Source organism: Lontra canadensis, unplaced genomic scaffold (genome assembly GCF_010015895.1).
Source record: "Lontra canadensis isolate GAN:19392208 unplaced genomic scaffold, GSC_riverotter_1.0 scaffold5, whole genome shotgun sequence".
NCBI classification, from domain to species: domain Eukaryota; kingdom Metazoa; phylum Chordata; class Mammalia; order Carnivora; family Mustelidae; genus Lontra; species Lontra canadensis.
The window spans coordinates 25704557-25731636 of NW_022630999.1; the positions used below are offsets into that span (position 1 = coordinate 25704557).

The 27080-nt window shown below is 37.0% G+C and overlaps 1 protein-coding gene across 3 annotated transcripts in view; it reads right to left on the bottom strand.

Moving 5' to 3' along the window:
* Positions 1–24903: 24903 nt before the first annotated feature.
* The window catches only part of GABRB2 (gamma-aminobutyric acid type A receptor subunit beta2), a 236006-nt gene continuing 233829 nt past the window's right edge, over positions 24904–27080 (bottom strand). For 2 of the 3 annotated variants that reach the window (XM_032851730.1, XM_032851729.1), the window contains one exon: positions 25935–26282. In XM_032851730.1, the coding sequence (XP_032707621.1) occupies positions 25935–26282 (348 nt within the window). Of the gene's footprint in view, positions 26283–27080 lie in introns of all 3 variants that reach the window. The other variant, XM_032851728.1, reaches the window with a different exon arrangement.

The window sequence follows — 27080 nt, forward strand, 5'->3', positions numbered from 1 at the left end:
AGCAGCATTATTCACAAAATCAAAGTATGGAAACAACCTAAATATTCATCGACAAATGACTTGATAAAGAAAATGTGCTTTAAAAAAGAAAGGAATTCTGTCATTTATGACAACATGGATGAAACTGGAGGATATAATGATAAATAATGCCAGACAGAGGAAGACAAATAGTGAGTATTGCATGATATCACTTAAACATAGAATCTTAAAAAAAAAAAAAAAAAGAAAGAAAGAAAGAAAGAAAGAGTCAAACTCCTAGAAACAGAGAATAGAAAAGTGGTTGACAGGGCAGGAAGTTGGAGGAAAGATGAAGGCTGATAAAAGTATAAAAACTTTCAATTATAAACTGAGTAAATATAATAATATAAACTGAGGATATCATGTATAACAGGGTGTCTATAGATAACACTATATTATATAATTTAAATTTGTTAAGAGACCCGACCTTACGCATTCTCACAAAAGAAGGTACAAAATAAGTAAAATAAAAGGTGCTTTTCGGGGAAAAAAAAAATGATGTTGCCAAATGTCTCCTGGGGAGTGGGGGAAGAGGGTGGGAATTGCCCCAAATCAAAAACTACTGCTTTCAGTTTGCAAAGAATGCTTTAAATGTTTGAGGCCTCTCTCTCTCTCTCTCTCTCTCTCTCTCTTTAAAATAACTTGCACAGTTCTTGCATAGTCTATGAGGAGGTAGGGTGATTATGACTGTCACCATTTTATAGAAGAGGCTCTGTGAGACTAAAAGGAGATGAGATCCAGTGACATATATAGTTTTTCTTCTATTTAGCGCCTCCTACCACGAAGTAAAACACATAAGGTTTTCTGTATAATATTAACTAACTTTAATAATCTTTAAGACGTGTCTTTTTTTCACTCCTGGATCATCCAGCTCTCAAGGTCTCCCATACCTGAAGTCTTCTTTACTCATGCAGGGTAGGCATTTTACTATCCATGTTATAGATGAGAAAAATGAGGCTAGTCAGAGGAAATGACTTGGCTCAAACAGGAAGTTACTTATAGTGTTTACTCATTGAATGATTCTCTGAATTTTAAGAAAGCAATGACTTTTTTTTTTTTTTTTTAGTTTATCCCTATTAGTATCTAATAGTGTCTGGCATATAATAGGTACTCTCTAAATATAGAAGGAAGGAAATGAGAGCGGGAAGGAGGAAATTGGGATTGAAACCAAGGTCAATCTGATTTCAAAAGTTACTCTCTCAGGCTTCATTCTGTCTTGCAATGTAAATCTCCCTGAGGATTATTGGCTAGATCCCCGTGACCTAGGAGGTCATTTCTGATTGAATGAGGTTCAAGAATGGAGGGGATGAAGGCAGGAGGAAAGAAGCTACCTGGAAGCCCTCCACTTGGCCTAGTAGCCAAAGGGGTTGCACAGCCTGTTCAATGGAGGAGGTCCAATTACAGAGTGAATCATTATTTGCGTTTAGAATAATATATATTCCATTCAAATTGCAAATGAAATTTATAGCAAATTACTGACTCCATTCCACTGCATGAGTAGCTTGAGACTTTTTTCTTGAGAACTCCATTTTAAATGCAGTGAGATACATGGAAAGGTTATGCCTTCTAGACCCTCTTTATCTCAAACTGTTGCTTGCAAACATATTTCTCCATCTTCTTTTCTGATAGATTCTCACTGCTGCTGAGGCCAGCTGCTCACACAATATGCTTGTAGCAGCTTTTCTGGCAGGCTCTTTCTCAGAAAGCTGGTCTTGTTTATGGGCTTTCCAGATGACTGCATGCTCTAAAGCTCACCCAGGCTTCAGAATTAGAGCAATACGTATCCCTGCAGGTATGCATGGTCCAGGGTCAGTCAAAATTAGTGGGATAAAAAACAGGGTTATGACATTCATAGTTCCATGTTAACACAGGAATGACAACATTAGCAGCAGCAGTAACAACATCTTGGTAAATTTACTTAAAATGCTTAAAAACTGCAAACCATTGCTAAAGACCACAGAGTTAGTTGGCAGAATCATGGGGTGTTGCAAATCACGGTAGAATTCAGGTTTTTTGTAGCCAACCTCTCTGACCAATGAAAATAGACTCAAGTCTAATCAGCTCAAGCACAGAAAAGGAATTTATTGACTCATATAACTGAGAAGTCCTGGGCTTATGTAATAGCTAGATGTAGGCACTAACAATCTCATCAGGATTCTTTCTCTTTTTCTTTTCTCTGAAAAAGGAAAGCACTCTTTCTCAAATTGCATATCATTCTCCCCAAAAGGACTCCACATGGCCTGTGGGTGACATGGCTACCCTGATACAAATCATTGAGTTTAGGGGGATCGGTTAATTGCTTCAAAAAGTCCATCTGGAGATGGGGAATGTGGGATACCTTGATTGGCAGTTCCACCTGGATGTATGAAATAAGGCTTCTAATGAGCCCATTCATTTGCTTATTCAAAGGAAGAAAGTGAAGAGGTTGAGTTGGATTTCATTCCTTCCTATGAATAGGATAAGTATTTCAGAGCTTCCATTCAGAACCAGGGGTCCATCTTTAATTATTTTCTTCTACTTCTGTCATGCAAAGCAAGATGTTCCCCTGCCCTCCCCCGTGCTTGTGCTTGTTACATCAAAGGTAGAAGCTTATTTATTATTTGTTTGTTTACTCCTAGAGCACACTCATTAAGGATAGAGGCTTCTTTTTTATTGGAGCAACAGACCTTATGTTCCCCAGTGAAAGAAATTTTAGTAACACAAAAATTAAGATAATTTGAGACTAAGGGCTTGTTTCTTCTATTTTTTATCGTGTTATCTAACTAGAGGAAAAAGAATTGAGCTGTGTTCCTGTGCTTTGTTTTTTTTTTTTTAATCTCTCAGGTGAATAAAACCATAAACAGACCACTGAGTAGTCTCACATTAAACAAATAAAAGCTACTTGTTACAAGACCCAGAAACTTCATGTAATGCCACATTCTCTGGCATTAATCATAGTCAACATTTTTGAATAATAATTTCCCATCTTGGGCCTAGTGTCTAATTAATGCTAGGAACTTTAAAAATATTTATAAATCTGGCGCCTGGGTGGCTCAGTGGGTTAAGCCTCTGCCTTCGGCTCAGGTCATGATCTCAGAGTCCTGGGATCGGGTCCCACATCTGGCTCTCTGCTCAGCAGGGAGCCTGCTTTCCCCTCTCTCTCTCTGCATGCCTGCTGTGATCTCTCTCTCTCTCTGTGTGAAATAAATAAATAATATATTTTAAAAAATTATATTTATAAATTTGTAAAGAAGAATTAGTATTAGCCTCATTTTATAGGTAATGAAACTAAGGATTAGAATGTTTGAATTGTTTAAGCAGGGCCACAGAATTAATAAGGAGAGGAGCTGGGATTCATACCCAGATCTGCCTGGCTTCAAGCCCATCCACCCATCTCTCAGGACATCACATTGTTTATGCATGAGACACTGTGTTCTTTATCATTTGTTCAAAGATGTTTTTCAGTTGACCAGCATTTATTAAACAGTTAAGTGAAGGCCCTATTAAATAAGGGATGCTCTTTTTTGTCTGTGAGACGGGGGAATACTGTTCATCCAAACATTCTGGATCATTAATAGTTAATTTGTTTCAGCATCCTATATTTCTTACACCATTTTTTTTCTTTTCTCTTACTCTGCTCAAGTTAATAAGTGAACTAAAATGATCAGTGCATAAAATACCACAACAAAATCTATGAGCACCTGAAGTTGAGTTTAAGTCCAACCTGATGCCTTCTACCAAGAGAAAGAGAGGCAATAATTAATTATCTTAGAGAGCAGTATACAACAGAATAGCCTCTAGGTCCTTGTTAACAAATGAAGATGTTAAGGTCCCAGTCAACAGAGATTATACTTTCGTAGATCTGAAAGGGGACTAGCCCAGGGGACTTAGAGAAAAATGGTTTTCCAGCAAACAACATTTTAGAAAACCTTGGTCTAGCAACTCAAAAATTAACTTGATTCTTGTTAGATGTGGTCCCATCTCCAATGCCCCATTGCTTGACTGAAGTTTGGTAATTATAATCTGTAATTTCTAGGTCATATTGGAAAGGCCACAATGATAACAGACTGGATTAAGCACCAGGAGACCTGTGTTCTGAACCTCTCTTGGTTTTAGTTTTCTGTATTTTTAAGAATTCCATGTGAGCATTTTGAACAGTTAAGACACTATACAAATTCAGAGACTTTCATGAGGAATATCAGAGATGGTGGCTTCTAGAACAGTACAGCTGCCAAAGGGGCTCTGAACATAACTTTTATTCAACAATGACAACAACACGAACCTTGCGACTTATTTCTCTCAAGGAATGATGGAATTCCCAAGCTTATATGCATTTCTTCTGAAAGAATTTTGACTGTAATTTGGTTTGTTTCCCTACCTTTTTCCATTATTCAGAAACCTGAGAACTTTAGTGTCATGAGACATGTATCTGTAATATATACATAATACTGGAAAAAAAAAACCAGTAAAGGACACAAACCAATGAAGATAGTCTTACTGTCTTCTTGGTCATTCCTTAATAAAAAAGAAAAGTAATGGACTTACTCATAAGTAATTAGTAACAATACAAATTTTCTTACGTCCTTCAGAAAAGATCATTTGGAAGTATTGGTTTCATTGTAACCTGCTTGCTATTTCTCTGAGTTTATCTATTTAACCTGATAGCCTAGAAATGTGTCTATTTTCAAACTTGCAATTGCGAGGCAGCTCACAAAAGAAGAAAAATGGCCAATGAACATATGAAGATATTTGATCTTATTAGTCACCTATGAAATGCAAAAGAAAATGGTGTCTTAAAATTGTTTTAAGTTAAGCAAAATTATGACAATGTTGGCAAGAATTGGGAAAATGCTGATAAGAAATACAACGATGTGTATAATTTTTCAAAAATATTAATGTAATTTAACTTAGCAGTTTCCTTTATAGATAGGTATTGCAAATGAAGATAAACATTAACTTGTCCAAGACTAATCTTCGAAAGGCTAACATGCCACCAGTTAAGGAGTCTGTCCTTATGGAAAGCTCCATGGAAAGCAGCCTGTCTCAGAAGTTAAATTAGTCCTGGACAACCTCAAGGCTGGACCTCAGGCCCTTGAATATTCCAAAAGGGAAGAGTTTCCCCAATCACAAACACTGCTGTAGCAAATTCTGTCACATTAGTTGCTGCGTTACACAGCTGCTATATATGAAAGGCTGAGGTTCAACAGAAGAGGGCCTTCAATAGTACTATAACTAGTAATTATCTCCCTCTAGATGACAATTTCCTCCAGGGCAGGGAAAAGAAGGAAAGCTGTTTACCTTGCAGTTTGTGGATTCTAGCAGATTATTGTTGGCAAATGATATTGGTGATGAGAATGAGGATAGTATTAGTTAATATCTATTGATTATTTACTACTGTCAGAAATTCCTCACTTATATGTGGTAATAAACTCTGAGACTTCTTTGAAATAAATTGTAAGAGATATAAGAAGTCCATCGTTTCTTCTATCCATCCCTTACTGATATCACATCCATGCGAGGCACTTTTAATAACATTTTGATTATGGAAATAAAGTTATTCTTAAAATCAACATTTATATTCCATAATTTCTCACCAAAGCTATAAATATTTCATACAAAACCTTATTTTTGAACTATAATATTATAGTAGCAATATATTATTGTAGTAAGAATCAACAATACTGACTGAGTAATGTCATTTTATTTTAACATAATCACTGAAGGATTTTGGGGTTCTACAATTACATTAAACATTTAAGTAAAAAAGAAATCTCAATTTCATTTTATTTGTCTAAAGACAATTAAACTACAAATGCTCTAATAAAAGATCCCACATTCTTTCATCCACCTCTGTCTAGTTTTTTTTTTAAGCTTTTATTTAAATTCGAGTTAGTTAACATACAGTGTAATTTTAGTTTCAGAGGTACAATTTAGTGATCAAAATTTCCATGCGATACTGGATGCTCATCACAAGCACAATTCTTAATTTCCATCACCTACTTAACCCATCCCCCACCCACTTCCCCTCTGGTAACCATCAGTTTGTTCTCTATAGTCAAGAGTCTGTTTCTTGGTTTGCTTCTCTCTTTTTTCTTTCCCCTTTGCTTGTTTGTTTTGTTTCTTAAATTCCACATTTAATTCTGAGACTTTTTTAAAGGCAAAAAGTGGCCTCCTCTGTTCTAATTGAACTTTTTTTTTGTTTTCCTTTAAACTCATTGTCATTTATTTTGGTCTCTTTTCAGTTAGCAAATAATTGGTTAACATCCTCTTAGCAATAAACTATTTCCTATATAAAGTTTACCATGAAGTTGAGCCCAAACTTTACTTCTCCAAACCAGGCTATCTCAGTTCTTGATTGTTTATGACACAATTTACACTCCTTCATCTTTTTCTTCTGGTCTTCTTTTATCGTTTCCATTACTTCCACACACTTCACAACATGCTTAATCCAGCATTTAACTCTTACAAGGAATACAGGTCCCATTGTATGTGAAACAGCCAGATAGAGAGTGTAGTTCCATAGTCACCTTGCACATCATTAAAAATAGCCCTTTACTATGTCACAATTTGAGTAATTGTTTTAGCACCCCTATCTCTCATTAGTAAAGGGAAGGTGAACTAAAATCAAGCTGGACACTGGGTCAAAGGGCCAAAAGAGTCTCTCCCTAATATCTATATAAAGCACATGAATTATCTTTTTGTTGTTGTTGTTGTTAGAAGGACTATGTGGTTTTTTAAAATGAAAGTATGCTCTCAAGGTGGGAGAGTGGATAGGACCAGAAGTGATAACTACTCAATTACCTTTTTTGACTCGTGATAATTTTAGTTGGGTTTGTGTTACTTACCCTTGAAGAATCCTAACAAATAATGATTATAAAAAGCTCTAGGAAGGAAGACTAAGAAAGCAGGCTGTTAAAAGAATGCATTAACTATCATAAAGGGTATGTTAATGGGATTAAAAGAAAAAAGAATGTGATCTGAACTGTGATGTAACAATAAACAACAACAGTAACAAAGGGAGCTAGTATTTACCTAGTACCTATTTTATGTACTGAATAATCTATGTAATTAAATCACGAGATCTTCACAAAGAAACTCATGAGATTCATAATGTTATTTGTGATTCCTTGTTTGCAGGAGGAAAAAGAAAGTGAGGAGTGATTAAGAAATTTTCCAAGAAACTCATATAATAAGAGCTAGAGCCAGGCTTCAATTCTCCTCTTCAATTTTTTTTTTTTCATTGATCTTCTAAGGTGGACACCTTAAATATTTTCATGTATTTTCTGCCTTAAAATAAAAGCAAAAACATACTTATTCTCTCATTCACATATTTCTTTGTTGAATACTTGTGAGTTCTTGCATGGTATAAGGCATAGTGTTAGGCATGGAGGACACATAGAGAATCAGGACCTTCTTCATGATTACTGTAGTTACTTCTGCCAAAGGTCTTACTGTTTGGGGAAAAATACATTTCCACGAGAAAAAAAATGAAACTTACGGGAATTTATCTCATGAGGCATGTCAGCATACAGATTCAGGAAAAATTCTTTCCTTTCTTAATGTCTGTAAATAAGAGATTATGAAGTATTTAAGTATCTATAATAGGGTGTTGAATCATTAGGTAAAAAGAAGTTGGGTAGCAAATAAAACTGCTTCTTCTGGGAAGGTTAGAGAAAACTGAAAACAGATGATGGGGTGGGAAAAGAAGTTTAAAAAGCAAGGGAAAATACTAGACCAATGTAATAGTTGTTTTTATTGTTGTTGTTGTTGTTGTTAATGCAATAATGCAAGATGGCAAACAACTCCTGAATCCCAGTGGCAACCATTAGTTCTTTGCTTATGGGTCTGCTTGTCTGCTGAGGTAACTCTGTAGCGGTGAGTTGATATCAGACCTACTCTTTTTGTTCTTTTGGAAGGATCTGTGACTTCCAGGGACATCCCTTTCTCATGAGGGATGACAGGGCCACATTCTCTCTCCAGGCTAGGAGAAGAACCTTCCTTTCTTCCTATCTTCTAGTGGTTACCAGCAATCCTTGGCATTCCCTAGCTTGCAGCATTGTAACTCCAGTCTCTGCCTCCATTTTAGCATAGCCATCTTCCTTGGTGTCTTTGTGTCTAAATTTCTTCTTATAAGGACACCAATCATTGGATTAGGGCCCATTCTAACCCAGTAGGACCTCATCTTCACTTGATTGAATTTCGAAACACAATCTTTCATTTTCAATTCACCAGGCTTAATAGTTACCCAGGATAGTCCTCTTGCTTGAAATATACTTCCCTTTCTCAGCTAGTCATATGCTATCTCATACATCTGCATCCTCCATGACATTCTAAATGTATTGTGGATGGGTTTGAAGACTTGCTCACTTCCATATTTTTCTATACTACTTGGCATTTAGTAGGTTGTCAAAACAGCTTGTTGAATTTATTTTAAGTGAGAAAAACATGTTCAGTGATTTATCTGGTTTAAGATCAGATATGCTGAATCCCAATTATAAGAAGTTTGCCTTCCGTCATAATGTGCAGGAAACCATGCCTTTCCCTAGGAAAACAGATTAAAGGGAGATGACATTGAAACAAAGAGCTCCTATTTAGAATTCTAATAAATGATGCTATTAGGTGTGATTTTCTGAAGATACCTCTAATTGGAGTCATGCCTTATTCAGAAGTGATTAAAGGTATCATTTAGGCAAAAAATCAATCTCCTCTTTTTGATTACATCTGTAATTATAATGCATTAACAGAACAACTGTAAATACAGAAGCCTCATGTGCTTTCGACATCAAAATACAATGGTGAAAGCAGTAAAATGATTGAGATGGTATGTCAGCCAAAGTCATGGTAATTACCTCAAAGTGTCCATACTATCAATCCAGTGTCATAATGTGTTGTAAAAAAAATGTCTTATATGGTTTATTGATGTTTTGGCAGGTGATTCACAGTCCTTCTCCTTTCAATTCTGAATCAGTTTCCAAAATTTCCATCGTGTACCAAGGTATGCCTGAGCTATGCTTAGAAACTCCTGATGTTAGGAGTTTGAAATAATCCAGAAATCATCTCTTCTACCTTTCCCTCTTTCACTTTGTAGGAGGTGAAACTGAGACTCACAAATGAGTTGGCACAAGGACCCAGGATTCCTTCATTGACTGGGCCACACTACTCACTTTACTTCTGACATGAGCTAACACTCCACTCACATGCCTCCCAATGTAAATCAAATTCATTTTAATAAACACTTTTTCCTTAGTGATCTTCAAAATATAAGTGATAAAAACCCAAATCAAACTAGCATCAGCCTATATAATTGTAGACAGTACAGGTCCATGTGTTTCCACATGATCCAATGATGCCATCTGGACATGGTCTCACTCTTCCCTTATCTTGTCTCTGCTTTCAGTTATATTGGCTCAGTTTCCAGGCAGACTCTCTCTTTGTCCTGGCAGGAGGGCTGCCAGATGTGCTACATGTATGCCCCACCCTGTTCTCAATTCCAGCTAAAATAAAGAGATATCCCATGTACCACACACCTGTGTCATAGGGTTGCATGCCATTGATTAGATGGACTTGGCCACTTATTTATCTTCCAAAAATCTTTGTGGCCAAGTTAGATAGAATAAAATAACTGATCATTCCTGGGTCATGTGCCCACACTGGAGTCCACAGGGGAATGAGCCCTAGTAAATCATAGGGATAGTGAGTGAGAGAAGGTAGCTCTTAAAGTGGAGTCAGAGAAATGAAAGGAATCTGAAGGAGGGTAGCATTTTATCTCCAACATCTTCAGCATTGTGAACTTATGATGATAATGAAAAAAAAAAAAAAGACCAAATTTCTGTCAATTTTATTATTATTTCAAATTCTTCAGGCAATGTATCTCCTTATTACATTACTACATTACTACATTACTACACCCAGGAAGAATTGCCGTCATGGCTAACCCTCCCTAATTTTTGGTAAGTTACTATCTCTAATAACACAGGGAAAGGAAAATATAACAAGTTTCCATTATGAATGCAGATGAAGAAAATGAAGATGACTATTTAATAATACCAATAGTATCTGAGTGCATACAGTACTTGATACTTTATAGAATGTTTTCACATTGATATTAGAATTTTTTTTCTGTGTCACCGAGGAGGAAACTGAGCTTTTAGTGAATTGAAATGGAGTTCCTAAGGTCACATAGCAAGTTAAGGGCTGTTATCCAGTTTCTCTGTAAGCTGTGGGCTTTTTTATTTATACCGTAGATCAAACATCACAGATTCATTTTCATTGTCAGCCTTTTGCTTCTAATAGGTGTCAGGGTCATGCATGGGAAGAGAAAATCACTAGTTAAAAATAAATATGACACATGGAAAGATGAGGCTTGGGGTAAAAAAATATCAGGATGAAAAGTTCCCATAATGAAGAAATTTCTATTTTCAGAGAGAAATTAGGGGCATCTCTATTCTCCGAAATGCAAAAATATTTTCCCATTAAGTCCTGCTCATTCCCAAGCATTATTATTATTATTATTAACTAAAAAAAAAGAACCTTTTTTTTGTTGTTGTTCTGTCAAGACATTTTTTAGACATGCTGATGATTTATAGAGAAAACAAAATTTTTAGCCAGAACCTTAATGTGGGAATTCAGAACATTTTCAGGGGCACTGACATTGTCAAGCCAAACCATGACCCTGAGAATTTTTCAACAGTATTAAAAAATTTTAGTGGTCATGACAATACCTAGGTTTCTTATGGAAAATCTGGGGTCACTAGGTTCTATTCCCAAACTTAACTATATTAGAATCTTTCTTATGACCAAGGCAATATTCTTATAATAAACACCCCAATACTGGGCTTCATGTCTGGAAGAGTACTTGATTGTTAAAGTAATTCGTTTTTTCCTTTAATAAATATAAAATAAGTACTATGGATATTTCCTACATTAGAATATATCAGTGAAAAATAAAAGACAGTACCCATAACCTTAAGGATATACATTCTAGCCAGAGAGACAGATGGAAAAGAGCATAATAGGTAATTTAGCTATATAATATCATGGATGGAGAAAAAGTAGAGCAAGGGATAGGCTTAGGAATACCTAACCTGAGTGCATATACTTAGGGAGTAGAGGACAAATCACTATTAAAATAAATAAATTGGTAAGGATAGAACTCACTAAAAGACTAGAAGGGGTTGAGGGAATTCATAAAGTGTATTCTGGGGTTGGGGAGGATGGTTCTAGGCAGAGTGAACAGAGTAAAAGCGCTGCATGATAGAGCAAGGAGGTCAATGTGTTTGGAGCTCAGAGAGTCAGGAGAAGAGTAAGATTCAGCCGCAATTGGGGCAAGTGCAGAGAACCAGGCTGTGTATGAATTTTCAGGACATTTTTAAAATGGCTTTTACTCTGATTGAATTGAGGAGGCATGCAACATTTTGAGCTGAGGAATTCCATGATCCTTTCAAAAGGATCACTCTGGGTGTTGTGTTGAAAACAGTCTATAGATTGGGAAGGGCTGTAGCAAGAAGACGGGCTGGGAGGCTATTCAAACAGGCCAGGCTAAAGGCTGTGGTAGCTCAGAGAAGGGTGGTAACAGGTAGAGAGAGTGAGAAGTGACCAGCTTCTGGATATATTTTGAAGTTGTAGCCACCATGATCTTCTGATGAATTGTATGTAAGGTGAGAGAAGAAAAGGCACAAAAAACCACTACAGGTATCTAGGCTAGAGGAGCTGAAGTTGCCAGCAATTTTGGAAGAAAAAGCAGTTTTTCTATTACTATTACTATTACTATTACTAATACTATTACTATTTCTATTACTAATACTATTACTATTTTGGGTTTGAGAGGTCCTGTAGACATCTAAAATATAATGCCAAGCAAGTGCCTGAGGTTTAAGAAAGAAGCATAGAATGGAAATATAGATATGAGGCAGTTCAACAGGAAGAAGTTGGGGTCTAATGGGAAACCAGCAAATAACTTCAAGAAGGGGCAATCACTGAAGTAAAAGCAAAACCCAAAGAGTGCCAAGAAGGTTGGCTCCATGAGAAAAATGTCCATTATGAAATAGTTTATGCTGTCACCTAACACTACACCTAACCATATTCAGGATTACTCTTGGTTTTGCAGAACGTATGGATTTTATTCAGCTATTTAACAAATAGCTGCTAAGCATATGCCATGTGCCAGGCAGGCTGCTGGGAATTAATTGTCAGTCTCTGGAGTCAGGAAAGCTTTCTCAGATGAAGTGATGTCTAAATTTTTACGTGGAAAAGATGAATAGAAATTAATGAGGGAGAGATTTTGGGGATGTGGGGAAATGTTTCAGGAAGAAGAAACACTATGTTTCTGGAGGCAACTAGTATCTCTGTGAAACTGAAAGTAATTCAGCCTGGTGGGATCCTAGGATTCAAGTGTGGATGGAAGAAGCAAGGTCTAGAAAGAAGCACGAGACCACAAAGACCTCAAGAACCAGGATAGATTGGGGCTTTTCCTAAGGGTAGAGTACAAACTTTGAAGGTTTTTAAAAAGGGAGACGTGATTAATTTGCATTTTGACATTACCTTGTCTGCTTTATAGCATATGGGCTGGTGTGATGGCTCATTTTATGTGTCAAGTTGGCCAGACCATTATGCCTAGATACATGGTAAAATACTATTTTGAGTATTTCTGTGAGGACTTTCAGATGAGATTGACATTTAAATCAGTGGCCTTTCCAGATTGTGTGTGGGCCTTGTCCAATCAGGTCAAGGCCTGAGTAGAACAAAAGATTGACCGTTCCTGAGCAAGAAGAAATTCTGCCACAGATGGTCTTTGAACTTGAACCACAATTTTGGATCTTATCTGGTCTCTAGCCTGAGAGCCTTTGGACTTGAACTGTAACATCAGCCCTTCCCTGGGAGTATAGACTGCTTGGTCCACACTGCAGATTTTGGACATGCTAGACTCCATAATTTCATGAGCAAATTCCTTAAAATAAATCCTTCTTTCTATATATAAACATGCATCCTGTTGGCTCTGTTTCTCTGGGGGAACCCTGACTGATACAGTTGGGGAAGGGAAATTGAAAACAGGGCCCCCCCAGGCTCTGCATATACTGTGTGAGCTTGGGAGGCTCCCTGGACATTTATTTGCTTTTCCCAGCACGCTCCAAACCAAGAATTCTAAAGAGGCTGTCCCAAGTTCTTCAAGACTGCTCCTGGAACAAGAACCAGAGCCAGGAGCCAGTGTCCTTATTATCTGCCAAAGCTGAAATGGGAAAAGCTCATTTCAAACTGGCAAGATCACCCCTGTAATTTAATTTTAAATGAAACTTCTAAAACATTTAAAAGTTTTTATTTATTAATCATCTTGTACTTTGCATGCATTAGTAGTTTTGTCTTATACATACAGAGATATTCTCTAAATGTTCAAATGAATTCCTGGCAAGTAGAATGAGAAATAAGAATGAATAAATAAGGATTTGGCGAGCCACTTTGAAAGGTTGCCAACTCAAATGGTTCTTCAATCCCTCCAATGGTGTTTTGAAGCAAGTAAAAAAAACTAGGTGAAGAAAAAAATCTTTCCATTTTTTTTTTCTCTTTCTCTCTTTCTCTCTCTCTCTTTATTTATTTATTTATTTTTTTAGACAGGCTGGGTCCATTCAGATTGAGAAATGGAAGCTCTAACCAGGGCCACTTCTCTATTGATGTTCCAAGAACCCTGATGTTTCCCTGCCACAAATCTCACACAACTTTAAGGAGCATTTCTTTGCCTGCACATCCAGAAAGTCTCTTGATGTCTTGGGAAGCTTCAGGCTCCTCACCAGTTTTCCTCATGTTCAGTTGACCAGATAACCAAGAGGTGTGCTTTCTCTCTCTGTATTGTCCTAATTATGAAGAAATGTTCAGCCATTACTTTGGAGACTTAAAAAAAATAACAACATCTTCCATGTTGAGAAGTATTGCTTTTATAATTCAAAATTGTTCTAAATGATGACAGAAAAAAGATAAACCTATTTACAGAGAAAGCAAGAAAGTGGATTTTCAGAGCCCTTTGGAAGATGTGTTAAAATAACTCATTTGATTTCTTTAAACAACTTTCTTCTCTCACCCAAATAAATTAAGGAAAACATCAAAATATCTAGCATTTGACAATTCTTAGCTTCAAAAAATAACATTGAAAAAGTGTAAAACTATAAACATAAAATAGAAGTTTAGGAGTAAACACTCCTCCCCTTCTTTTTCCCTGAAGATTTTGGCCTTGTTTCTAACTTCACTCTTAAAAATACTGTATCTCCAACAGCTAACTGAAACCATGCAGTGTATTTTGTAGCAGTGTATTTTGGAAAATAAGGGTTAAATGCATGGGATCTAGATGCAATGCCGATTGTGGCCATGTTACGTTTGTCCTCAGTAACATAAGTATTGCAATGGTTTATATCTCATGCTGTTGTTTTGAGAATTAAATTCATATCACATACCAGACGGGGGTAGTGTCAAGTGCTGAAAACATTTTTAAAAGACTTTCCTTCCCTGGATATTATACAGAACTGATAAATTATTGAACACTAAAAAAAAAAAAAAAAAAAAATCCCTTTCTCTCTTAATTTTTCCCTTGCCCCTTCTCTTTCTTCCTTCTTCTGTCTTTCCCCAGTAGTATTATGGGTGGGACCAGGATCTTTGACCCATCACTATGGACTAGTGATTTTCAGACTGCTCCTTTTCGTGTGCAGTTCTCTTTTACTCTGCTGTCTCACCTCGGAAGTTTCCAGATTAGTTCTTCATTTCAGGTTCATTTACTAAGCTCCATTCTCCATGGGGTCTTTGGGGAGATGGAATTTGTAAATAGCTTCTATTGACCATTTAGTCCCAGGCCTTATCTCTGAAGTTGTTGACCTAGTCAAGAATCTAAGTCTGCTGCACACTCTGTAGTGCTGGAGTTCTGTTGAGCTTCCACCCTTGTCCTCCCCTGTTCTCTCTCCATATTTCTCACAAAAGTTCCTTGCCCCTTCATAACTCTTTGCTCTTCACCGAAAGCCCTCCTTGGGTGGTTTTGTGTGTTGTTTTCAGTCAAGTTCTCATTTACTGCTAGATGGGTCTGGGAAGTGCTGGGGGGGTGGTAGGAGTCTTCCGAGTCAGAGGATAGAGAAAAGAGACAATGACCTTCAAAGGGAATGACTTAAAAGTAATCAATCACATGTTTGCATTGTGAAAACTTCTGTTGCAATTTTCTGTACTTGTTGATACTGAAAAAAAAATTCTATGTCTTTTTTATTTGGAGAGAGCACCAAAAAAAAAAAAAAAAAAAAAAGAAAGAAAGAAAATCTCATTTTACCTCATTTATAAGGCATCCCTGGGGGAAAGGGAAGAAAAGTGATCTTGCCACAATTATAATGGCATAGAACCTTGCTCAATCTGCAAACACTTTCATGGAGTTTGTAATGTTTTTCCTAGGATTACAGATAATAGAACATCAGCATGGGATTTTTGGCATAGAAAAGATAAAAGTTTTGGTGTCTCTTTGACAATATGCACCTGTCCAGAAATTAAAAGAGACTGAGACCTGTGTGTCTCAGTCGTTTATGCATCTGCCTTCAGCTAGGTCACGATCCCAGGGTCCTGAGAAATCCCAGGGTCCTGGGATTGAGCCCCACATCGGTCTTCCTGCTCAGTAGGGAGCCTGCTTCTCCCTCTTCCTCTGCCCTCTCTCTCTGTGCTACTCACAAATGAATAAATAAAATATTTTTAAAAAAAGAAAAAAAGAAATGGAAAGATTCAGTGTTTTGGGGTTTCTTGCATTCTAAGATTAATTTGGCAACATTGAGCTTGCAATTTCTCAAGACAACAATTGGATGGGACTTAAGAGTGGTTGCCTTTAGATGGAGTTTGTCCTCCCCAGTTACCCACAGCCCCCACCACTCCCATTGTGTTATGCTAGGTCTATATTATTTTTTTATAATCCTATAAAGCCTTGTATACACATTTGAGTTTTTAAAACATAGAATGGGAGATATATTCATTATGTAGCCAAATTTTCTATCTCTTGTTAGCCTTCTAATTTCAGAACTGAAACCAATTATGCCCACTTTGTACCAGCTAGTCCTAGAAATAGTGTATTGCTGATCTAGCATCAAATTCATATTGTTGTTTCTCATACTATTTTCTGGGGTTGAGGGACCAAGGGCACAGTAGGTCCCAGATGAAAATGTAATAATGAATCTAATTTCTTAAATGACTCTATTTAGGAAAAAAACACATTTCTTTTCTTCTGATATGTTGCAGCCTGTTGGATGCTTTCACCGTGATCACAAAACTCTGTCACTTTATGGACATGTCTAGGTCAGTGCCAGAGGCAGGCTTCCCAACGTTCATTATACCATTTTCCCTGAGGTCTTCCATTTCTTCAGGTCACCACCACTGAACTGTGTGCAAATCTCTACTGCCATGTTGTGTACTAACTACACTTCTGTCCAGTCTGAGAGAAATTCCCTTTCTTTCTCTTCACCCTCAAAGACATTCATTTTCCTCAGTATTTAACACTAAGTATTGTCTCTGAGTATGTTCTTCTGTTCTTTCTAATAAAAATCTCTGAAGTGAAAAAATAAATATATAAATGAATGTTAATGTCCTAGCTAGCTACTTGAAACAAGAGAAAAGACCAGAACATAAACAAATCAATACATTGATAAGGAGACCCACCATTCTTTGTTACTCTACTGACCATTAGTTCCAGCCTAATCATCTGGGGCTGTATGGAACTTACCACCCTATGATCATTCTTTGGTTCTAGAACCATGGAGTGGTTCTAGTACCATGGTGGGTAAAGTGGAAGAGGGCTGAACATTTGTCTAATGCTCTGTCACATTACACATTACATCACATGGGGATAAGGATGTTTTTACATTATTTTGTAGCTGTCTGCTTGAGGAAATCAAAGATTATGGACTGATTATGCCTGTTGATATCCCTGAGAAGTATTCCTACTAACATGGTATTATTCCAGAGGGAAGATTTCATGGTTTAGAGGGATATTCTGCAAGAAAAATGATGTGTGATATTTCAGAATTAGAAAAAGTTTCAGAAGAGAGCCAAGGTATCTGAAGTGTCCTAAGAAGAAATCATAGTAATTGGGAAGGAGCAAGATGGTGGAGAAGAAGGAGACTGAAATATCATCAGGTTCCAGGAGTTCAGTTAGATAGTTATCAAACCATTCTGAACACCTATAAACTAAACAGGAGATAGAAAAGAAGAAGAGCAGCAATTCTAGGAACAGAAAATCAACCACTTTCCAGAAGGTAGGACATGCAGAGAACTGACTCTGAGGTGACGTATGGGAAGAGAGACGGGGTGTGTGTGTGTGCTGGCTCCCAGCAAGCGGTAGAGCAGTGCAGCACAAAACCAGAACTTTTAGAAGTCTGCTCCACGGAGGGATGTTGCTTGATATGCTAAGTGGGGGGTGGAGGAGTTGTGGGGACAGTGTGGTCTCAGGACCCATGGGGACACAAAAAGACCGGGATGTCTGAGGATAGCAGAGCTCCCAGGTATCAGAGTGGGGAAGCCGGCTGCAGAGATAGAGCTGAGAAGGGCGCTCTCAGCTTGGGGTTACCTTAAACCATGATCCAAGGCACAGTCAGACCAGTTCTCTTTGAGCAGAGACCCCACAAGTGGCAGATCCGGGGAGGCTTACTTCCTCCTCCGGGAGAAGTGGCATGGGAGTGCACTGCAGGAATCTGCTGGGTTTGGAGCCTCCAATCAGGGTGAGCGCCGGAGATAGAAATGCTCGGTCACAGGCCGGTGGGCATGGAGCATGGCAGGAGACCAGGGAGATGGGAGGGATTGACTGCTTGTCTCTGAGGGCACGCTGAGGAGTGGGGCCCTGAGCTCTTAGTTCCTATGGCCCGAGACTGGGAGGCCACCATTTTCATTCCCCTCCTCCAAAACCATACGGAAAGCGTTCAGGGAAGGAAAGGTCCCAAGAGCGAACCAGAGCAGATTGCTCTAGCCTGGCTCCTGGCAAGGGCGGGACAATTCTGCCTCTGGCAAAGACATTTCAGAATCACTGCAACAGAGCCCTCTCTCAGAAGATTAGCAAGAACAACCAGCCAAGACCAAGTTCACAGAACTGCGGAAATCCAGAGCTAGGTCTTTTCAAAAAGACCTAAAAAAAAGTCTTTAGGTCTTTTCAAAAAGACCTAAAAAAAGTTGAAAATAGATCTATCCTATGACCCAACAATAACACTACTGGGTATTTTCTCTAAAGATACAAGGGGGCACTTGCACCTGAATGTTTATAGCAGTGATGTCCACGATAGCCAAACTATGGAGAGAACCTAGATGTTCATCAACAGATGCGTGGATAAAGAAGATGTGGTGTATATATATACACAATGGAATACTATGCAGCCATCAAAAGAAATGAAATCTTGCCATTTGCAATGCCGTGGATGGAACTAGAGGGTATCATGCTAAGCAAAATAAGTCAATCAGAGAAAGACAATTGTCATATGATCTCTATGATACGAGGAATTCGAGAGGCAAGGCAGAAGGTCGTGGTGGGTAGGGAGGGAAAAAATGAAACAAAGTGGGATTGGGAGGGAGACAAACCATAAGGGACTCTTAATCTCATGAACAAACTGAGGGTTGCTGGGGGATAGGAAGGGGAGGGTTAAGGTGGCTGGGTTAATGACATTGGAGAGGGTTTGTGCTATCGTGAGTGCTGTGAAATGTGTAAGACTGATGATTCACAGAACTGTACCCTGGGACAAATAATACATTATATGTTAATAATAAAAAAGAAGATATCATAGTAGTTTGGAATATGAGTAGGGGAATTTACCCATTATGAACTGATCACCACTTCTGAGGGGAATGTCTGGGGACTTTCTCTTCCCAAGGTAAGTCATAAACCATGAACTACACCCATAGGATCAAGCTCTCTCACCATCCCTCTACTTGCATGAGTTTATGTGTGTGCACACACACATAGTCCACCAGTTATGTGAACATGTTCATGTATTTGAGCATACTTGTGTTCTCTCTGCTGGATAAAATGCAGAAACTGCAGTATCAACTGCAAATGCACATCTTTTGCATGTCTAGATTTACATAATTTGCAATATACAGTGCAAGCTGAGAAGAACTGGTTCTTCACTCATCCCATATTTGGGGCTTTTCGGTGGTATTCATTCTTTGGTGACAATAGCTCCTTTCAATCCTAACTTTATTGGACGAGTGTGTCCTGACATGATGCTTCCCTTACATGTAGTATCTATAGGGTGCTGCTGGGACATTCTAAAGTCACGAGAGGTGAAAATCACTAAGCTTGTCACCAAATGATTTGCTTACTTTAGGAGAGTTTCCACTCATTTGAGAGGTGCCACATAATCTAACTGGGCAGGGGTTTTGTGTGCTCAATCTCTATTTTTCCAGTACTAGTATAAGATCTGGTAGATGGCAAGCTCTGAGCAAATGTTTCTTGGAAAATGACCAAAAGGAATGAAAGGCGAAAAAGCCTGGTTGCCCATATTTAATGATAAAGTGGAAAGAATTTACAAGGATTTGGAGATGAGACCAGCCTGGGTAGGAATCCAAGTCCTTCCACTGTCACAGGCAAACTTTTTCTGATTTACATAATTTGCATTATGATCTTGAGTGTCTTTTACTTGAGGAATATGGTAAGGATTATATAAGTACTAAATTTTTACAGAGTTTAGCATAATATCTCCAGCAGATATGTATTGAATATTAAATGAATGACCACATAATGTTTATCATGTTTCATGTTTAAAGCCAATTTTTAAATTAATTATCCTTCATACAAAATACCTAACCTAAGAGAACATTTAATAATTACTGTGAAGTTTTATCTATAATATAATTTGTGATATATATGCTAACTCTTCTAGTGATACTTAACAAAAGTAAAAACAACAGTATCTACTGTTTACATACCACTTACCATGTATCTTGTAGGGTGCTAAGGACTTCTCATGGGTTATTACATTTCATCTTTACAACAGCCCTATGAGGGAGGTGCAGTTGTATCATTGCTTTACAGATGGATTAAGTAGCTGCATGGTCATATACCTAATATGTGACAAGTTTGAGCTCTAACTCAAATCTTCCCAACAGCAAGTCCCAAGTTCTGAAGCTTTCTGTTGCTTTCCGCAAAAGCTGAGATTCTACAAACTGGCTCTTACTATTACTAATAGATTATGTATGTATGTATGTATCTGAACCCAATGAAACTACACACACACGTCCTTTTAAGTTTTATTTATATTTCTTAGTTCAAGAATTACACACTAGCCAACATTATTATATATTTACATGCTGAAACTGGCTGTAATAAGTTTAAATTCAAGAAAATAATTCTTATGTGCTACTCATTTATAATCCTCATTTGTTACTATCTCATGTATCCCAGAGATTTTAGTAGTCCTGTTTTTAGAAAGACATGAAAATAGATGCAATGATATTCACTTGTGTTTTGCATTTTCTAGCCATTGGAAAATGTGCATTATGTGCATATTAAGAAAGGCTACAAGGTAATTAGTAAGGCTGATAATCACTACATTGTGAAGAAACTAGAATATCATTTTTTATAAAAGGACAATTCAGAACTGTGCAGGGACAATTTTCATAACAGAACTATTTAAACACCCATGCAAATAAAATTTTGAAAATGCTATGGAATTTAAATCATTTGCAACTTTGTTTGAAATAATTATGCTTAAAGTGACCATGGTTGAACTCAAATTACTGAACCGAAAAGGAAGAGATACAAGCTGATGGAACTCTCAACTTGTTTCAGGTGGTATAAGGACACACACATGGGCATCAGATTAAGGGACATTTGACAGGAGAGAAGACAGTTGGTTTTGAAAGTTAAAAAACACAAAGTTTTGTCATCATTTTGGATCTATTTATGTTTATCACAAAAGAACTTTTCAAAGCAAATTAAAATCTGATGTCAGAATTTTGCATATATCCACAGAAATGTATTTTAATTTTCAAATAACTAATAGATTATTTAAGGATGTTGCTGCTTTTTTTTTTTTTTTTGATGATTTCTTTAGGGCAGTATCTTAATTCACATTCTGTTGGCTCCTTACTAGTTTTTACAATGTTCCTAGAGTATTTGGAAAATATTTTTTAAACCTTTGGTGTAAAGCAGTCTTTTTTTTTTTTTAAATTTTCTCCCATTTTTCCTTTTTTCTTTCCTTTTTTGTTTTTTAATAATTCTGGAGTCTTTGGTTAAAAGGAATAATACTATCTAAGGACAAAATGCTATTATTAAAAAAAAAGTCTGTGTGTATTATGTGTAATAAATTTCTGGAACAGGTATGAATAATAAGCACTTTTATTTCCTGTAGTGCCATCAATATAAACTTTTACTCTTTTAAAATTGAGATTTAAGTTACAACCTTTGGTTTCTTGAACTCTGACATATAAAAAACTCTACCAAGTTATCAATGATCACTTCTGCTTTTCCCATTTCCATTTCTAAGGCTATCTCTTGGTTGATATATTGAATACATAAACACTACAGCATTTCCCATAAAGGGGATGAAAGTGGGAGCAAGTGAGCGGAAAGTGAGAGTATGTGTGTTTGAATGTGTGTGTGTGTGTGTGTGTGTGTACGTGCATGCACGTGTACATGTGTGTGGCTGTGTGTGTGACAACAAATTGAAACCCTTCTGTCTGGGATCCCAAACCATTTATGCAAAAGGGTGTTTAAATTACTCTGCTGGGGCACTGCAGTAACTGTACTTAGTAAAAAATAAATAAAAATTAAGAAAAAATTAAACAATTATTTGTATCTATTGACTAGTCATTTACAGCATGTTGAATTATTTACATAATATTATAACACATGAACTTAAGCCATAAACAGAATTAGCACGTTGCCTTACCATAAAATACAAATTAGAAGTTAAAAATATTTAAGAAATCTGTTTTAATATTTACACACGCTCAGTGAAAGTTATGGTTGCTCACATTACATGGACTCTGTACACTTAGCAAAATGGCATGATTGCTACAGTTAAGAGTATTTGCCCTAACCAACATGGTGGGGTTTAGTTATTTTTTTTTTTTTTACCTCCTTCAAGGAGGAATTTTTTTTAATCATTTTCTGTTTTCTTAAGACTTTGTTTTTAAATCACCAATAGACAATGTTATTTGTTTCCTTGAAAAAGAGAGCAAGTAGACAAGCAATGTGAGAACTAGTTAATTCCCGATGTTCTGAGGTACAGTACTATTGTAGTGTCAAACTGTGCAATGGTTCATAAGAACTGTAGGCATTGATCTGCTGATAGAGAAATGCTCAGGACCCTGTATTACTAGTTTCAATATGTTGATTTGTTGGCTGCCAATTAAAAATACTCATACACTGGTTTAATGAAGGAAATAAAACATATTAGCTTACTCCTTTTGTTTTCCAACATATGAATGCATATATATGTATGTATGTTTACATGGATCTATATATACACATATATACATGTAGATATGTTGTAAGACCTGTCTTTATTTATTGTTTTGCTGTTTTTGTTGTTGAGGATGAATTTAATCATAAAACTGGAACACAGTTACCTATCGAACATGGAAATTGTGTTAGTTGACAATTTAGTGCAGGTCTTGCTTAAAATGAACATGATTCATTTTCCCACTGCATTCCACTGAACTTTCTCTATGTGTTGTGCTTTTTTATAAGCTGACAGATTTTTGTGTTCCTAATGCTAGAATGTAAAGTCTTTTGGTTTATAAACCATTTTTATTATTATTATTATTTTTACTTAGCACTGCTTTTGAAGACATGAGAAGAGAAAAGGTCTAGATGGCACTGCTTAAGTATTTTCCCCTGTTATTAAATTGCAGTAGAAAGAATTGTAACATTCCTTATGCAAACACATGATTATGTTGCATGAGTTTTCAATTCTGAAAATGCATTTCATACCTACTAGCAGTCATGTACAATATATATATACAGATTGAGATCAAAGGTTTCATTTAGACTGTGCATTTTAGAGTCAGAATTTGCCTATGAATTTCACAAAGATGAAAAACACCTTAATTGCTGGCTATCTGGCTGTTTCATAATCAAAAGAAAACTATATATATATGTATAAAGTGATAGTAATACCATATCAGAATTGCCAAAACACATTTTTGTGGTCCTTAAATTTAACCACTGGATATCAAGCTGACTGGTCTTCAAAGATTTATGAGATCTAGCACCCCTCCCCAACCCGCCCTCAATTTGGTGACTACAATCCAATTCAACTACAATAAAAATATAGTTAAAATTAAATTCTACATCTACTGATATCTCTGGGCAGGATGAATCAGTCGTTTCTACCTATGTGGTTATTGAACGCCAATATATGAATTTTGCTCTAGAGCATCTGTATTAAGCTCCCATGTTTCTCCTTTTTCTGTTTTGTTTTGTTTTGTTTTGTTGTCACTGTGAGCAGAAATGAATCCCTGGTCACATGCTTTTGAGGCTCATGTTGCAAAGTTTCTTGTCTCACTTTGATCTAGATTACTGTGGTGACTTCCCTGGACATTGAAATTTTGTTGTAACCATAAATGACAATATCAAGGATTTTTATGGCTTTTATGATAATTGCAGATAAGAGCCCACTTCTAGACTTGGGCTCTGAGTTGTCTCTAGAAAAACCTTTCCAGAATGGAATTTGGAGTTGTGCACCTGAGTTATCGATATGCTCCTTCCTAATATATGTTACTCAAACTTTAACCCCTGGCAACAAGGGACAGGCACCTTTATTAGAGTGATGCCCCAAAATGATTGCCTAGGAGAAATCGTGTCCCTGGAGAAGCTTGAGGAATTTCTACTCTGAGCCCATGGGCAGAAACTTAGTTGGATTCTGCCCAAAGACCATACTCAGAGGTGTTCAAGTGTATAATCAAAAAATAAAGGCCAGAGTTCCCTTTGCTGGTGAAGGAAAAAAAAAAAAAAAACCAAAAAAAAAAAAAAAACAAAAAACCTCCCATCTTAGAGAAAATTTAGAAAGCTGAATGCTAAACACTTTTTTATCCCCTCTCTCTGAAAATTGGAATAGGAGGGCATCAAAACTCCATCATATTCCAAGCTGCTGAATTATCCGGGGGAAGAAAACATACATTTAATCCACAGGCAAATACTGGCCTTGGCTACTATGCACAATTAGGGATGTTACTTTGAAAAATAAGTGTTTTTTGTTTTTAAAATAGAAATAGCAAAGTCATCCTCCAAGAAAAAATTCAATCAAATCAAACTTTAAGGAGATATTAGCGATTCACTATTTTCTCCAAGAAAAGCTAAGTATGAACCTCACATTGATAGAAATAAAATATATTAGCTTATTCTCTTTCCTGTCTTACATATGAATGCATATGTCCAATTAGTATAGAAAGAATCACACTGACATAATTCAAAAATTGAATAAAAACAATACATCATTCCTGCCTATCAGTTACATATTTTTCTATAATATCAACTGAGGCTCATAATATTCATCATGTTAATGTGGCTTTGTTGTTATCCTATGCTACACTATTTTTCATATTTTCTTTCATTAGGTCAGTTGCAACATACACTATGTAAGTACCCTTAAAAAGTCAAACCCAACAAACCCACAAACTAACTACTTGTGTACATAATCCTTTAAGTATTGTTTGCTATGAAAAATACAAAGGTGAATTTCACTGCACATAAGGAAATGTAGTTCAATCAATCTCTTCAAAGCCTTACTTTGTCTGTCTCCTAAGAATATAATCAGGATTTCAGAAACAAGAAAAGCTGGAAAGGACCATTAATACTTTATAGAAATGAACAAATCCTTCTTTTGAAATACCTATTAAATTCAGAAATAAACTTACAGGGAAATGTTGTAGAGACAGCTGACATTGTCTGAGAGGATCAACCTGTTTGCTAGCTTTGTCTGTGCTCTATGTTAGTGTATTTGAATGACTTGCAATCTAACCTACATTTAAGATACTTCTAATTTTGCTAACTTTTCTATTTTGTGGTTGTCTTTTGATTAGATAAACTATAAAAACTTCTTTAGATCTGCTATCAAAAGCTTGTGAAGTTGGGGGAAAAAGTCTCTCTCACTGGACCTTTTGCCATGTACAAAATATGTATAAACCAGATGCTGCGTGGGGCTGATAAGGGTCATGCTGCTCATTTGCTTTAATTTTGTTACAACAGTCACTTCTGTTTCCACTCTGCTCTGGATTATTAACTCTTATTTTAACCACCGAGGAAATAGCTTTTTAGAAACATTTCTTGGCCACCATGCATGATAATGTTCAGCAGTCCCATTTCTAACTGTCACAATGGAAGACATCAGTGTTGACTCCCTACACTCAAGCAGAAACTGGCCAAATTGGTTACCGAGTCTCTGTCTGCAGTCTCCCTATCCTGTTTGAACTATGTGAGAACCTTCTGGAATCTAGTGGGAATTATCTTCCCATGACACCATTATCACTTTAATAAGACCAGGCATAGACCATCTTCAGTAAGCATGTTTGCATGGCATTGCAAATAATGTTTCATAAGCACAGTGCAATCTCAACAGCATGCCAACATTAGAAATGAAGATGGGGAGTATCTGGGTACGACCACTTCTCAGAAAAATGACTGGAAATGCTACTGAGCTCTCTAAGAATATCTTCTAAATAATTGCCCTCTATATAGCCTGCACACTAAGCAGATAAAGTGGAACACTCAGACACAGTCTTGCCAACATGTGTACAAATCACTTGCATTTCAACTGGAAAACCACAAGGACCTAGTGTTTACTTAGCAGAAGCAACCCAAATGGTATGAAATGGACCACAGGATAGGCCAGCAACTAAGGTATTTTAGCATCACTTTTGTCCTGGATTGATGTGTTTTCCAAGTCCTACGTCAGGCTGTACAACTGGTTTGAGGAGGAATCTAGTCCTTGCTTCCCATGGGAGGCTATGTTTTAGTTCACATAATAAAGCCAATAGACGATGTTGAAGAAGGAAAAAACCACTGGGAAGAATATGCGGGACCACCGATCTATGGCATTCACATCAGTCAAGTCGGGGATGGTGATTTTCAGTTGGGAGGCGCGTCTCCGCAGGCGGCTTTTCTTCTGTGCCACATGTCGTTCCAGGGCATTTCGGCCAAAACTATGCCTGGGCAAGCCGGCTTTCCGGTACTGGATGCTGGTGGCATCATAGGCCAGCATTGTGCTCCTGGGGTCTCCAAGTCCCATCACAGCCTCAGATGTGGCCATTTCATTTTTTATCTCAAGAGTGCTCAGTAAGATGTTCTCATGTGGGTCCATCTGCAAGGAAGAAGAATCAGAAATGATGATCAAAATGGGAAGCCTTTATTGGTGCTAATTATAGAAGGCACTATGATATGTGGGCTAGGTTGCATTTATCAGAGTGGCTAAGAGAACTGGTTTTGAGATTACATTATCTGAGTGGGATTACAAACAGATATGGCTCATCATTTGACAACCATCATGGCCCCCAAATCTGTGTGTCATTTAGAGCCATTTGAGATCACTGAGGATCATCAGGTTATGCTCTGAGATGAGAATATAGTTTGATCAAAGCTAAAGTCTCACAGTTTAACTATCTCATAGATATCTTCTAATGGGTTCCTAATAGGTATAATTTTGAGGCTCAAAAATCAGAGGTACTCTGACATTTACCATGCTAATGATCGTCTTTCCGAAGACCTGCCAATTACCAAGTTGTTTCAAAGTGGTCATTCAAGAGATGAAGAAGGAAGAGGAGCATACTGGCTGGGTCTGTGGGTTTGGGAGCCAGGTGTCTGGGGGTAAATCTTGGTTCTGCCACTTACTACTTAAATGACAGTGGATGAATTCCTAATTTGAACAGTGGCTCCATCACTGTAAGCTACACAAGCTTCAGTTTCTCCATCTATTAAATGATATGACAGTGCAACCCTAGAGGATTTCTGTAATGACATTATGATATCATAGACTGTTGCTAATACCATTTTCATTGCTTCTACTTAGGGGCATACAGAGAAATAGAAGTCATGACACTATAAAAAATTTACAGTTCTGATATGAATATATACAAAATTAAACTGTGCTAGGTATGAAATA